The sequence below is a fragment of the Urocampus carinirostris genome, chromosome 12 (assembly GCF_059441175.1).
Source record: "Urocampus carinirostris isolate Australia breed hairy pipefish chromosome 12, RoL_Ucar_1.0, whole genome shotgun sequence".
NCBI lineage: Eukaryota > Metazoa > Chordata > Actinopteri > Syngnathiformes > Syngnathidae > Urocampus > Urocampus carinirostris.
Genome location: NC_142360.1, coordinates 6,621,556 through 6,637,750, shown reverse-complemented (window position 1 = coordinate 6,637,750; position 16,195 = coordinate 6,621,556). Strand labels below are relative to the sequence as shown.

The 16,195-nt window shown below is 36.6% G+C and overlaps 1 protein-coding gene across 5 annotated transcripts in view; it reads left to right on the top strand.

Moving 5' to 3' along the window:
- The first annotated feature begins 8,961 nt into the window (after window positions 1–8,961).
- Window positions 8,962–16,195, top strand: part of osbpl9 (oxysterol binding protein-like 9) — a 55,017-nt gene continuing 47,783 nt past the window's right edge. For all 5 annotated transcript variants that reach the window (XM_088349093.1, XM_088349091.1, XM_088349092.1 and 2 more), the window contains exons 1-2: window positions 8,962–9,082; window positions 12,907–12,957. In XM_088349093.1, coding sequence (XP_088205219.1) covers window positions 8,972–9,082; window positions 12,907–12,957 — 162 coding nt within the window. In that variant the 5' untranslated portion in view covers window positions 8,962–8,971. The remainder of the gene's footprint in view (window positions 9,083–12,906; window positions 12,958–16,195) is intronic.

Below are 16,195 nucleotides of genomic sequence, written 5' to 3'. Positions count from 1 at the left end.
CAAATTTTAAATGTTAAGACATGACCGTTTAATATGTAGACGTACATAAAACAACTTGATACATTTGTGACGTGCATGCAAATTCTCTTGCAATTTCAAGTTCCTCTAAAACCTCCAGCTTTGTTACCGTGGTTATGTTTTTTTTATTTATTTTTTTATCCTTTAGCATCACTGCAAGCCTTGGGACGCATAACTAACTGTATTTCGAACACTGAGCCGCGGCACAGTAATTAATTGTCGTACTGTAACAAGGGAAATTTTCAACTGTGCCTAAGGTTGAAAAAGACTACCGTACAGTGACGGTTCTACACTACATTTCTTCCTGGGTGAGACACATTAAACACGAATGAAAGTGGTAGATATATTTGTCAATTGTACAAATGCTTCCATAATAAATACAAATACACTGTATACATAACAACGGTTAACATTTAGCAAAAAATGCAAATACAATATTTACATAAAATGGCAAATATTTATCAAAAAAGGCGAAAACCGTAATAATACAAAATAATAAAATATACGTGTATTCCTATACAGCAATCACACACATAAGAGAGGAGCCTCCAACAATTTTTTTTATGGATAGTAACACAGGGAATTCTCCAGCGGTCTTTCATTTTAAGAGAGCTAGTCAGAGGGGAATTGTCCCATTGCAACACTGTCCTTCCCCTACGCTTTTCCTTGTCCGTCTCTGCAATTCTTGTGCCACTCCCCCATGTGTCATGGTGAAAATGCCTCCCCGGGTGGCTACCCGCCTCACCTGTGCCTAAAACTGCCACTGCTTTCATAGCTAATGAAAACAGGACAAAATTATACTGAATTTTATCGCACTAACTCACAAATTCCTCACAAAGTACACAAGATTCTGAACTGAATGAAGAGACAGAAAGGCGTCATGGGAGGGATTCCGTGACGCAAACTAATAGCATCTTATTTGACATCGAACAATAGCAGATAGTCATCTTGGACATAATTTGTCGTAAACAGGAATACTAAATTTTATATATTTTTGGGCATGCAAAATAATTAGTTGTTAATTTAGTATAGAAGGGCTGAAAAGAGGGGGCAGAAAGTATCTTATTCCACAATGTAATGTGAAACGTAGTAAGGTGAAGATGCCGTATCCTGGGGGTTCTATTGTAGTTGGGTTTAGTTTTTAGATATTGAAGCACAGAATAACAATAGTGGCTCGGATTCAAAAAGTACTCTTTTTTTTCTCCACAATAATGACATTAAAAAATGAATGTTTTTTTTTTGAACGAATATCATTTCTGCCACGTCAATTTGCAGGATAAATTCATTTTTTTCATCTGGGATGTGCTTCTGTAACCACATTTTGTCCTCGAGAGGAGCACAGGGTCAATGTCTTTGGGGACAGTTTTCTTTTAAAGTTTCCTTGCGTCTTTTGGACAACGCGGGAGCAGACAAGCCTTTGCGGTTTTGGTGCATTTTGGAAACAAAATCACACACAATTATCACACAGGACAAGTGAATTGGCAGCACACGGGCGATTTGTACATGATTTGATTGAAAGAATGATTTTAAAAATGTCTATGAACTTTGAATTTTAAATTATTGTTGTTTGTTTTTGCGTATAAGCAGATGTTTTGGGGGGGGGGGGTGAGTAATTATGTGTTTTATTTTGAATCTTCAAAACAATTTATGTGTCGTCACAGAATGAGGAGTTTTCTCTCAATGATGGGGAACAAGTGAGAGTTTTTAATCCTGGAGTTTTCAAGATAATTTATCAGTGTTGTGAGGTAAATACAGAAGCGGGGGGAAATAAAATGCAGTCCTGTTTTTTTTTCTGTTTCCCTAAATATTCTGAATCTTTCTGATTTTTTTTATGTTTTGTTTTTATTTTAAATTTTGTTAAGTTTGTGTTTAATTGAATATTTATTTGTTTTTCATTATTATTATATAATATATATATATACACATATATATATATATATATATATATATATATATATATAAATTCTTTTCTAATTATTTGGTTTTCATTTATTTTTTTCATTGTATTTTTTTCAGTTTTTCCAAATCGTTATTTCTGACTAGTTTTAAAGGCTTTTGTTTCTTTTCTTTTTTTCTCATTTTCGGATTATAAACAATATATTTAATTCTTTTTTAATTTGGGATTTCTTCTTTTTTTATATATATATAAAAATTCTGTTCTCTGAACATTTTCAGATTTAAATCTTTCCCCTGAATACATTAAAAAAATATTTTTATTAACATTCTGTTTGATATAAAAAACATTTTACAGTTGTTTTTTTTTTTTAATATTTTTCGGTTTCCCAGATTATTTTCCTTTTTTTTTCATTTTATCCGTCTGTTGTAAGCACAGATTTTTTTTTAAAAATAAAGCAATGAAAAATTAGTCCGAAAAAGGTAAAAATTTATGAAAGAAAATGGTTAAATACTGAAAAGATATTCCCAAAAATGGAAAAAATGAATTGATGAACAGAACATAAAAATACTCTAATAACAAAGTCCCCTTTAGAAATTTTTTTTAAATTTTTATTATTTTTAATAAATAATATCTGCACCCCTGTCGCTTCTGAATGTATTCTTCAATCCATACGTGCCATTATCTCTGTTCCCACCACAATGAATTACTGCTCTGTTTTATAGAACACAAACTGCAAGAATTGTACATTTATGCACATGTGAGATCACGCCGTTTATTTGTGCTCACAGCTTGATGTACACTGGATAAGGGCCTCGGACACTAGACGGTCGGCACGTGTACGAGTTTAATAACCCTTGAAAAAGCACTGCAGGTTCAGAACACATACGTTTGCGGTTACCGTGAGTCTCAGATAGCGCCAGCCAAAATGTTTTTTTGTGGTTCTTGGTGCCTTTTATGTGAGCCTTTATCAAAAACATTCATGTGCCAGATTTGTGTTGCTCTAAATGTATCTTGAGCTGCTTTATTTGTCCCATCAAAAATGTATTTATGAGTACGTTTACATGCAGGCAATGATCCAAATGGAAAAGGATTACTGGGAACCTCCATATGATATGTGAAAATTATGGTAGGAACCGTCCCTCCATTTTTAGCATGCGCTCTGCCGGACCCCGCCTTCAACAATAGTCAACCAGCACTAATGGATCGTTGCCGCAACAGTGCTGTTCATTTTAGGTAGACTGAGAGGAAAAAGAGCCACCGCGTATGACGCAAATTTGCCCACTCAGGCCCCACTCTTACCAAGAGTCAACTGGGGATAATGGATTGCAACCAAAACGGGTGTTGTTTATTTTATGCTGAAACAACTGGAAAAAAGGACGCCACCCATGACACAAATTTGCTCTTTTTACCGATGCTCTCGCCTGGGTATAATGGACCACAGCCAATACAGTGCAGTTCATTTTAGCAGGCCTCAACGACACGTCTCAGTGGCCTTAACAAAAAACAAGTGCTTTTAGACGGTCCCTGCTCTCAGCAATAGTCAACTGTGGATAATGGATCACGGTAAAAAGACTCCACATCATTTTAGGGGGGGGCCTCAACCAAAAAACAATAGTGCTTTCTGACGGCCCCTGCTCTTGGCAAGAATCAAGTTTGGATAACAGATCGCTGCCATAACCATTTATTTAATTTTAGCCAGGCCAGAACAACACGCCTACTGACAAGTGACTTCTGCTGGTCACTGCTCGGACTTGGGAATTGGGGATAAAGAATTGCAGCAGCACAATAGAGGTAGATTTAAGGCTGATTACAGCAATGACAATAAATAGCCACCAGGTCCGATACAGTTGTGCTCTGGCAGGCTACGCTCACAGAAATATGCGATCAGGGATAATGAATTACAGCAGCACGACTGAGGTTCACTTTTTTTTGCACAGAATGGGAACAAGCCACCAGGCCGGACAAAAATGCATTCTGCCGTCCCCCGATCGCATATTGTTGTGGCGGAGAGAACAAGGAGAAATATGCGCTCTTCCGGGCCATGCTCTCAGCAACAGTCGACAAGGGATAATGAATTGCGGCCAATTTGGGCAGGCCAAACTTGCACGCTTCAGCGATCCGTACGGAAGAAAAAAACTCCCCTGCTTTCTTCAATAGTTGACCAGGAATAATGGATTGTGGCCATAACTGTATTTAATTTTAGGCAGTGCAGAACTGCACAGATAATACACACTTTCCCTTTGATATTGCTGATTAGATGAACATCCACGTAGTTTTAATTGCATCACACAAAAATCAAGAACGTTATGATATATTTATCATCTTTGTCCTGTAATGTTGGTTCCACAGTTGTATCCATCGATGTATTGTGTAAGTCTATGCCTCTGGCTAGCCACATACGAGCACAAATTGTCAACAGAGGACAAAGCTCACTTTTGGAGAGCGGTACTCGGTTTAATTTGGTGAGTAACATGAACAAAATCATCCTTTATATAACGTACAACGCGACATGCAGAAAACGACATCTACTTCATATCCTTGTAATCGGATTACTCGCAAACTCCATCGGGGGTTGCTTGTTAAACTCCAGGCATGTATAAAATTCATCTGTATTACCCCATAAATCCAATATTCCGTTTCTAAATGGATTATTGCCTGCATGGAAACACAGTCATTGATTTTTTTCTTTTTATTTGTTAGTGTGACAACGTTTCAACAGATATGAATAAAAATGCCGCCAACAGGGTCTATGAATAAAACAAGCTCCAGTTTTTCTTCATATATCGGACTCGGGTAAGTTAGAATCTGCCTTGATTGATCTCGAGTTCTGCCGCCAATCATAATACCAAAGTGTAAAAGTGCAATGAAAGCCTACAGACGCAACATAATTTAATATGTGAATCGACACATGGATTGAAAAGATAAATGTTGATAGTTTTTTTTGTACAAAATCTATATTTTGTTTTTATTTAAAGCTCACATATATTACTGTGAAGTTTTGCATATCAGTGTTAAGTCTATTGTAAATAATAAAGATATTGATGAATATTGCAAAGCGGTTCATTCTTTTTGAAATGACTTAGTCGCTGCAGTGTACGTTTGTTTCTTTTCATATGAAGCATGTTAATGTATTCCGCCATTTTGTGTTACCTTTATCGGAATACATTACACCCTCGCTGGCTAGAGCCTTCATTGGGCCCAAAGCAAAATTTGATTTGGGGCCCCTTTTTACTTGATCATTTGCTGTCAAGACCAGAACGGAGGCAGGACCCACTTGTGTTACGTTTTTTTCAGTTTTATTGGAAAAAAGCAAAGGCTTGCATCCACTATTGGGAAGCAGGTTGCTCTGAACGCGGAAGTGGGACTTCCGTGGCAAGTGATGGCGGTGTCTGGAACGAAAAACTGGTCAGTAGCCAGAACAGGAGAGCAAAAACGTGGTCGGGCTCGGAAACGAGTCGAAAGCTAGGAGAAGGGAGTAGACGCGGTCAGGATCAAAAAAATGGGTCGAAGCCGGGGAACAGACGGGAGCAAAAACAGGTGGGAGTCAGGGTCGAAAAAGGCTTGCCTGGAGTAAACTTAGGTTTGCAGACGGACTGACAAAAGGGGACAGATAAGAGTGTTTTTAAATAGGGACAGAGAGCCAATCAGAGTCCGAGGCAGTTGGCGCCAAAGAAGCATCATATCTGTAATCATGACATTTGCATACCTAGGAGAACTCATTCCATGTTCTAATCCAGGGGTGGCCACTATTTAGAGTCAGGGGCTGCATTGGGCCCGAAATTTTGGGTCGAGGGGCTGATCTTGGAAAAAGATTCATTTTTTTCATCTGGGAATAAATATACATACAGACATTTACATGGTATAGTTCTTCTGAACTAGATCCGTCTCGTTAAATTAGTTTTAAAACGATCCCAATTAAGCAAAATAATATATAAGGTCCCTGTTTTAAGCACCTCATTTGATATTTAGTTTTCAAGCGTTACCGTAGTTGTACTTTTTAAAAATATGTTTTTAGTATTTCTGTATTTTAATCTTTGGTGAAGTTCCGTAGTTTTTTTTGTAGTATTACTCTAGTCTTATTTTTGTACTATTTCTGTTGTAGGTTTTTTTTCATATCTTTCAGATCTGATCCCCCCCTATGTCCCAGCCCGAAGCCTTCGTTCCGAGAGCGCCGGTCTCCTGGTGATCCCAAGAGCCAAGAAGTGTTCCGCTGGTTCGAGAGCGTTCTCCATCCGGGCACCGGTGTTGTGGAATGCTCTTCCCCCTGAGATCCGATCTGCAACCTCGGTGGAAATGTTTAAATCTAGGCTTAAAACTCACTTCTACTCTATAGCATACGAATAACCTAAACTTCTTATATGTAATACCTTGTGAAGCCCTTAGAGACTAATTGTGATTAAGGGCTATACAAATAAAAATGACTTGACTTGACTAGTTTTTCCATAATAGTAAATTCTTATTATTTCTGTATTTGTTGTATTACGATCGTAGATTTTTAATTGTATGTCTGTAGTATTTTTGTAGTAATACAGTACTTTTGGTGTTTTTGTAGCAATACTCTATTATTATTTTTTTTTGTATTTTTGTACTATTTCTGTTGTATTTCGCAGTGTTTCCATAGTAGAATTGTTTATGTACATCTGTAGTATTTTTGTAGTAATACAGTACTTTTGGTGTTTTTGTAGCAATACTCTATTATTATTTTTTTTGTATTTTTGTACTATTTCTGTTGTATTTCGCAGTGTTTCCAAAGTAGAATTGTTTATGTACATCTGTAGTATTTCTGTAGTAAAGTATTATTGTAGTTTTATTGTTGCAGTATTTTGTCGTATTTCCATAATAGATTTTTTCGGAGTATTGCTGTATTTTTGCAGCATTTTGGTTGTGGTACTTTTGTAGTAGTGTTTCTGTAGTAGTATTTTTCTGGTAGTGTTTTGTATTATATTCTTATGAAGTGGTGTTTTTGTAGTATTTTTGTAGACATATTTTGGATGTATTTCCAAAGCAGTATTTTAGTAATATATACCTGTGTGTGTGTGTGTGTGTGTGTGTGTGTGTGTGTGTGTGTGTGTGTGTGTGTGTGTGTGTGTGTGTGTGTGTAATTTTTGGGGTAGTATTCCCATAGTATTATTTTTGTCATATTTCTTTAGTATTTTTGTAGTACTACTGTACTTATGTTTTTATAGTAATTCTGGGCTGATATTTCTGCAGTATTTTGTATCATCGTATTTTTGTAGTATTTTTATAGAATTTTTTTTTTCGAATGAAAGCAAAATAATAAATGAGGTCCTTGTTTGTAAGCACTATATTTGATATTTAGTTGTGTTGTGCTTCTGTAGTATTTCTGTAGAAGTTTTTTTTGTTGTAGACACTCGAAAGTCACTTTGGGGAAAAAGTTGGCTCCAAAAAAGTTTACCGCTCTTTAGTGCCGCCTAGCGGCCGCTTAGTTCACTTATGCCTTGGTCCGGCTCTGCTCGCTAGGACAAAATTGCTTTTCGCGGTCTCGCTGATGTGGATCATGCAGTTTTCTTCTTTCCTATTTGCAAAGCGGTCCCTCTGCAAATTCCCTACCTGTATGTCAGTAACCTATATAAAACAGCGTGCCAGATTTGATTTATTCCATTGGTCATTAAAAACAGACAATGAATTCAAAATCAACAGCTTTGATAGACAATTCACATGACAGAAGGATAAATAGGTAGACAGGAAAAAGCCAGTGCTTATCTTGGTCCTGTATTCTAGACAAACAAAAGACCACATTGCTATAGTCATCTAATTAGATTTTTTTTATAACAAGGCATTTTGAGTAACCTAAATCACATGTCTTCATCACACAAGAGAAATAATCATATATGAGAAATCTAGATCAGCATAATCATGTTTGGCATAGTATGTCGATTTCATGTTTGCCTTGACATTCACTCGTCATTTCTAATTGTTTTTTATTTGAATTTGGTATTTGTTTGAGTAATACGAGTATGAGAGTGTGATTGTGCCCACTGTGTTGTATGGTGCCGAGACTTGGAGCCTGAATGCAAATTTGAGAAGGAAATTAAATGTTTTTGAGATGAAGTGTTAGAGGAGTATGTTAGGAGTGACAAGATTGGATAGATTGAGAAATGAAATTGTGAGAGACAGAACTGGAGTAGTAGTGGAACTGAGCAAGCGTGTGAATGAGAGAGTACTCGGTTGGTTTGGACACATGGAGAGGATGGATGAGGAGTGAATGTTGAAGAGGATCTACAGAGGAGAAGTAAGTTGAAGGAGACCAAGGGGAAGGCCGCGATTGATGTGGATGAATGGTGTTATGAGTGCACTGCAGGGAAGAGGTCTAAATCTATTCACACCGTAAAGCAGACGTTGGACAAACTACGGCCCTCCGGCCACACATAGCCTTTCCGACACACCTAACGAAAATGTTAAAAATGTAATAAGGTGCATAAAATGGGGGAGAAAAAAAATACTTATTATAATAATAATATGTTGTTGTGGTGCCACTCTTGTCCGCAGTGTACATTCCAAGCTGGCCTCATTTTTCTTTCCTTGCTATTTTTTTATCATGTATTTATTTTATTTATCAAGATACTTATCAGATTTAATGAGTGAAATTCTGAGGTAGGTGTATTGCATATGAGACTTTCTATGCATACTATCAAATAATGTAAAAAGGACACAATAAATTACTTTGGTTTTGAAACACTCTGTATTGTTAATGCAATTTCATTATTCTTTTATTTATATACAAAAAAGAAATATAACATTTATGTGTAAATATCAGTAGATACAACAAACAACATTGTATTACCCTTTTTACCATTTTTGTTTACTCAATGAGGCCCGCAACTCCAAATGTTTGCCCACCCCTGCCATAGTGAAAACGTCACTGAGTAGGGGTCAACTCCATAATAATTTGAATCAAAATGAATGTTTCCACTTTACAGATTTTGCCTATTTTTTTGGGAACGTAACCCCCGCGGTGAACGAGGGTTGGCTGTATAATTTGGTGACGTCACACCAAAGCATATCCGACTCCTCCCAGTCCTTGCTATTGTAAAAATGGCGTCTATCATGGAAGGGCCACTGAGCAAGTGGACTAACGTCATGAAAGGTTGGCAGTACCGCTGGTTCGTTTTGGACTACAACGCTGGACTTCTTTCTTATTATACGGTATGTCGGCTTTCTCCGGTTCGGTATTTCAATCGTTTGTTCCGTTGAGGGCCTTTTGCTGTTTGTCGGGAGTTAGGGAACCAACAGGCTAGTTTACTCGGTGACGGGTCCGCATATTAGCCAATCAGGAAGCTCGGTGAGGTACGTTTGACCAATCCTTGTACAGTGATTGCTTCTTACTTCCGCTTAGCTACACGGTTAGCATCAGCTCAAATCGACAATTTTTTAATTAACATTAACATACCATCAAATGTTTAAATATTTATTTTATCATTTTCATTATAATAATACACATGTTTTGTGTAAAACAATAATAATTGTATTAGCTACGTTACCTAAATGAAACTGGGCGGTAGCTAATTAAATTAGTTTGTTTAGGATAAATAGAAGGACTTATACAGTCTTGACAGGTTTTGTCAGTGCTTATGTTGTTATTGGCAATAGTCACTCTTAAGTTTGTTTTTTTAAAATTTTGCATGTGTGTATGCAGTAGGGAATGATAATGAGAAACAAATGAAATTGTCTTGTCATTGATTACAACGGGGTGTGCATTGTTTATAACGAGATTGCATGTGGCACTCCAGGATAAAGTTGTAGGGAAAGGCTTAAAAGATTTAAATAAAAATAAAAAATATTAGAATACGATAGATGGCAATATTATGACTTGCTGCCATCTGGCAGACGCTTCAAATCCCTTGTAACAAAGGACTTATAGCAGGGGTCGGGAACCTTTTTGACTCAAAGAGCCATAAAAGCAAAAAATATTAATTTTATTTTGGGAAAGAGCCACACCATATATTATGAGACAAATTTACTAAATTGCTAAACCCGCGCCCCAGACAAAAGCTTAGTCTTCAGCACATTTATTTTTGATGATTTGATAAAAATTATGAAAAGAGAATAATGCCAGAGCCCCTGTCCCAAATTCAACAAACAGACCACTTTAAACTTGTCTCTTTCTTGCAATTACTCAGGATCGGTTAAACTCCTTTTGACCCTTTTTTTCATACATATTGGTTTCAAAACCAGATGCAAGCATTTATTTTGTAAAAACGTCACAACATTCTGAGAACAGGGAGCCTGATGTGCTTACTTTTGGCGCTTGCACTTTTTGCATAGCTCCACCCATCCCTCCCACTCACCCAATCAAATGACTAAGTTCTCTTCCGGTGTTTTGGCGTATTTACAGTTCTGTGGATTCATCATAAAGTATCTGAACACTGAACACAGATTATATAGTGAACTTTTAAATAAAGGATTCTTTAGCGTCGTACGGCCAAAACGAGTTTTTTTTTCCCCTTTTTTTGTGTGACACCTTGACTGTAAATTGTAGTGAAAAACGTGCCCTATATATACTGCGAAGTGTTGCCTTCGCATGTAGCTTTGGTTTGGCTTTACGTGTACCTGAATAGGATAGACAATCCCGGTTTTGAACAAGATGGAGAAATTTTGCATGCAATCAAATTGGTCTCTGAGCCACAGATACGCATAGAAATAGCCATATATGGCTCGCGAGCCATAGGTTCCCGACCCCTGACTTATAGGCACAGTTTTCCCTAGGGCCATCACCACTCCAAACAGGCACACGACCGTGAAAAACTAAAATACCTTGCCTATATAGAGAAAAATGTATGTCTTATTATATTTTTCTGCTGGAAATATGTTGCTGTTGTCATTGCACTATTTTTCAGCACACTGTTGTTCTGGTGCACTTTCAACATGGGCTTGTCTACAAGCACTCCCTTGTAAATATTTGATTTTTTATCATCACTTTATTATTTAATCTTGTTCTCGCATATATGTGTATACTGTATATGTATATATTTATATGGCCCTGGAGAAGAATAACTAGTGATAAATAAAATGAAGGGCGGCACGGGGGTTCAGGGTTCATGTCCAGCTACCACAGCCTCCCTATGTGGAGTTTCCATGTTCTCCACATCCCTACGTGGGTTTCTTCTGGGCACTAAGGTTTCCTCCCAAATTCCCAAAGACATGCATTTCAGGTTGATTGGCCGGTCCAGATTTTCCCTAGGTGTGAATGAGCGAGTGAGTTCTGTCTCTGTGTGGTCTGCGACTGGCTGGCAACCAGTTCAGGGTGTCCCCTGCCCACTGGTCGAAGATGGCTGAGATGCTGAGGATAAGCAGTACAGATAATAGATGGATGGAAATAAAAAGAAGATGAGTTACCTCTATTTATCTAAATTAGGGGTGTCAAACTCATTTTAACTTGGGGGCCACACGATAGAACAGACATTCCCTCGGGGCCAGACTAGTTGATTAGAGAGAAAGAAAAAGAGAGAGAAATAAATAAGAGAAAGAGGGAGAGAAAAGTAGAGAGGGTGGGACAAAGAAATAGAGCAAGGGAAAGAGAGAGAGGGTGAGAAACAAAAGAGATGAGAGAAATAGTGAGAGAGGGGAAAAGAGAGAGAGATAAAATAATTCAAAGAGAAATAGAAAGAGAGGAGAAAGCAAGAGAGAGAGAAAAGGAAAAAAGGAAGAGGGAGCAAAATGGTAAATGGTCTGCATTTCTATAGCGCTTTTCAAGTCAATGAAGACCTTCCAAAGCGCTTTACAATGTGCTTCACACTTACCCATTCACACACACACACACACTCACACACCAATAGGGAGTCAGCCATGCAAGGCGCCTACCTGCTTATTGGGGGCATTAGGGATTTAGTGTCTTGCCCAAGGACCCTTCGACACATAACACGGAGGAGCCGGGAATCGAATCTGCGACCTCTTGATCCCAAGACGAGCGCTCGAATGTAAAAAGACACAGAGAGAAAGAGAGCGAAACAGAGAGAGATAGTGAGAGAAAAGGGGAGAAAGAGAAAGAAATACAAGTACAGAGTTTGTGAGAGACACAGAGTTTTAGCAACATCAAGTGCATATATTTCAACCTGCAGCTCGTTTTTCTCTTGCACCGGCCGCCTGTTTGACACCCCTCATCCAAATAGATATCTATTGTTTTGAATCGGATAGATTGACGACAAATTTTCATTTATACATTTATTTTATTTTCAATTATATTTTGACTATTTTATAAATATCGTTCATGATTGATTTATTGGGATAGACGGTAAATGGTCTGCATTCATAAAGCGCTTTTCGGTTTATTGTAAACAATGCAATGTTTTATTTTTTTCTAATACCCTGTTGTTATCATTCTGTTTATGGAACATACTGATGTACAAAATTGTCAAGACGAGAAAATATCTGCCTCTTTAAGTCAGCCCTTTTTTTAATATCAGTTTGTGAAGTCACCATCGTATTAAGTTAGGCTACTAGTAATATTATTTTTGTTCAAGTCTCCCCTTAAGAGTAAGTGGTTACGTTCAATTTATTAATCTATAACACAATCGTAATATAAATTCTGTTGAATGTAAATATGTTTATAATATTATATATATATATACATATATATATATATATATATATATATAATAGATAGAGATGCATGCATGCTATTAAAGCTCATTTGTGTTTGTGATTTAGTCAACTTATACGTATTTTGTCTGTAATGGTCTGTGGTCTGTGAAGCCCTTTGATACTCCTTGTGATTAAGGGATATACAAATAAACTTGAAGTTGTGACTTTTAAGTTGAAACTAGCTAACCTTGCATCTGGATGAACAGAGAAAAAAACTGTGTAACAATAATAGCAGCAAGTTTTACTAGCTTTTTGATCTCAAGAATTGTAAGTAAACCACTGAGACCTTTGTGAATTTTAACAGTTCGATCCAGTTTTTCTTGGGATTCAACTTCAGCAAACACATGGAATTTTCTTATTAAATAAAGTGACGCTCTGATTCCTTTCAGTCAAAGGACAAGATGATGCGGGGGTCCAGAAGAGGCTGTGTGCGGCTTCGGGTAAGTTTCTTCCATTAAAGGACATCTTATCGAATTATTATCTGAAAATACTTATTTTAACGGTTATAATATCATCATTTTATTGCAGTAGTCTAACATAAACGCAAGTAGTTTGCCTTTATACTTTTGGATCCGCACAGATGTTTGAGTTAGTCTAACATGTGACGGCAGCAGCAATGCGAGTCATGAGTTCCAGATGGGGCAAACAAGATACCAGAAGCATGTGGTTGGTCGACTAAAAGCTTTATAAATTTACACCCACGTGAGGTGTAAAGAAATGACATGTCAACTCTGCAGTTTGAAGCAACTAAAAAAAGTGAATGAAGTGCTCATGATTATGGGTGTTTTCATGATGTGAAAATAAACTTGTCACTTCTAAACATTTTGCCCACACACTTGCCCAAGATACACCACAGGAAAGGGTGCCCCTTAGACCAGTGTTTTCAACCCTTTTTGAACCAAGGTACACTTTTATTTATAAAAAAAAAGTTCAGAGATGCATTGTCCGTCGAAAATGCTTGAAAATGAAGTCATGTCAAATATTTCACTGTACTACCAGGTAATTTATATTAAAAGAAGAAAATGATACCTAAAATAAAAAAGAATGATATGCTTTATTTATGTTTTCTTTTTTTTACAGTGCAATCATCTTAAACTGCTTTGTTAAACAAATGAAGTTATTAAATGTACTGTGCTACCTCATGAGCAGATAATATATAAAAAGTATGTAAAAATCTACTGCCACCTACTGATATGGATGACTATTACAATTCCTTGTCTGAAGAAAGGAAAAATACTGAACAATGGCCTGATTTTTTTGGAAAGATAAAATCGGGAAAATTCCAACCGCACACTAGACAAGGTCTAACAGCACGCTAGTGTGCCTTGGCACACTGGTTGAAAAACACTGCCTCAGACCCTAGTGGTTAAGGCATCCAACCAACTAACGCAGACATACCTTGGCTCAGAAACTATATCACTCATTCTCAAGTTGCATTATCTAAGCTGTACTCATTAGCAGCTTTAATAAATACAATGAAATATGCAAATTCTGCATAAAGGGGTAATTACAGAGAAAAAAATCTAATGTTTGGCCAATTAGGCCCGTGAAGGTCTCTGAAAGCAGCACACGTATAGATCACTAGTGGCTTTTTATTTGAACACAGCACAACAACAACATTAACAATAAAAAATATATATATTTGCACACAAAAAGCTGTAAAATACAACAATATTTTGGGTAATCATAAAGAAGTAGGCCGAATCCTTTAAGTGTTTAGCCCTGTTGGATATTTTTCTTGCAGGAAAGGCATACTCAAAATCAAATCAAAAAAGGAAGAAGGGGAAAAAAATATATATATATATATATATTAGTCCTGCAAGTGGTCCAGCAGCTCCTCCTATTAACTGTAATACTTAAAGAAACTCTATAATCATTTTATTTTGCATTTTATCAATATTACTTGTAGATTCAGATTCAGATCTACTTTATTGTCATTCTAGTACACGTGTATACAGAACGAAATGTCGATACATCTGACCCGCACAGTTTCCTTGAATGTACAGATATAAGTAAAAGTTGTATTGTATTATGGCTACATATAGTATTTTACCATAGTGCAAGAGGAGTAGCTAAGAGGAGTAGTATGTTATTTTTAAAATTGATATAAATTGGGAACATTTTTAAGGTCATTCACGCGGCACAATGGCTTTTATTGACAGGATTAACGAATAACACAAAAGGACAAAATAAAATAATAAAAAATACTGACCCTCATGAGGTAGCCCCCTAAGGACACCTCAGTAGTCTGTAGACTGTTTCTGAAAATAGCTCACCAGAGATAGGACTTTGAGATTTTCTAGGAAATATTATTTCCGACAGGCATGAGAAATCCTCAAGATGATCAGTGTCTTAAAATACATTTTGCCAAATTCATTTTTAAAATGAGCGTATAATTTAGATCGCTAAACCACTTTGTGCCCTATTTCAAGGCAAATATTTTAGTGGTTGCCAGAGCCTATTTTAATCTCTCATCTAATAAATACAATGTGTCAATAAGATCATAATAGTAACATTTTAATAACACGATAAGGTTATATGAGAATTGTACAAAAACAGGTCAATAATCGGTAACATAAAAAGTAGCTCTCAGGTTCAAAGAGGTTAATGACCCCTGGATTTAAATTAATGCTTGGGTAATAACACAACGTTGTGTGTGTTGATACTTGGTCCTCTAGATGGCAGTAAGTTACAACTTTCAAACCATCATTGTGCAATATTAAGATGGGATCAGTGAGCCTTGCTCATAGATGATTCATCTTGCGTTCCAGCATGTGGAAATAATAGAGTAAGATCCTTGTTGAAGAAAATGTAAAAACATTTGTAATTTTCTTTTTTCTTTTTTTTTTTTTTAACAATTTTACATTGAACAGAGAAGACAGTCATCCAACAGCTCTGCTATTTATGGTTGTCTCCCTCTCACACACTTCAACATAAACAAGCCAATGTGAAAGAGGTCAGAGTACTACATTGTCGCGTTCTAATAAATTATTAACCAAGTCAAACACTCTGTCCCCCTCCCCACAGTCATTGATTGAGCAGATTTTATGATACTGTTCTGAAAGGTGAAGAACATTCCTTATGTGTTGACTGTCTTCACTCCACTGTTTGTGCTCAGTTAAGTGCAATGCAGTAAGTAAATATTATTCCATTCTGTTGCATGAGTAACCGGAAGGACTATAAAATTCTTATATTTCATCGATAATATTTGTTTTTGTTTTTTTTTAAATTGGTACAATTGGTAAATGGTTCCTTGTCCAAAAAAACGTTATTATTTGCTCAGATATTTTTGGTTTGGTATGGTTCTTTTTTTTTTTTTGTTCTTTTTTTTTTTTTTTTTTTTATGAATGCAAATCTTTAAAAAGGGGAAAAAATAGATTAATAATATTTTACGTGGATCAGAAAAATGTGTTTGTCAGGCCTGTAGTGTGTATATTTAGTATTTTATATATACCGTAAATTCCGGACTATAAGCCGCTACTTTTTCCCCAAACTTTCAACCCTGCGGCTTATTCAGTGATGCGGCCAATTTATGTAATTTTTCTAACGGCCGCCAGCGGCGCTCGAGTACAAAAGGTAAGATTTAGACCGGTGGAATATATGCGCCGAGGAAGACTGCAACTTCACTAAAAATGGCCGCATGCCAAAGGCAACTTTTTCGCAAGTCTGCCAGTGGAT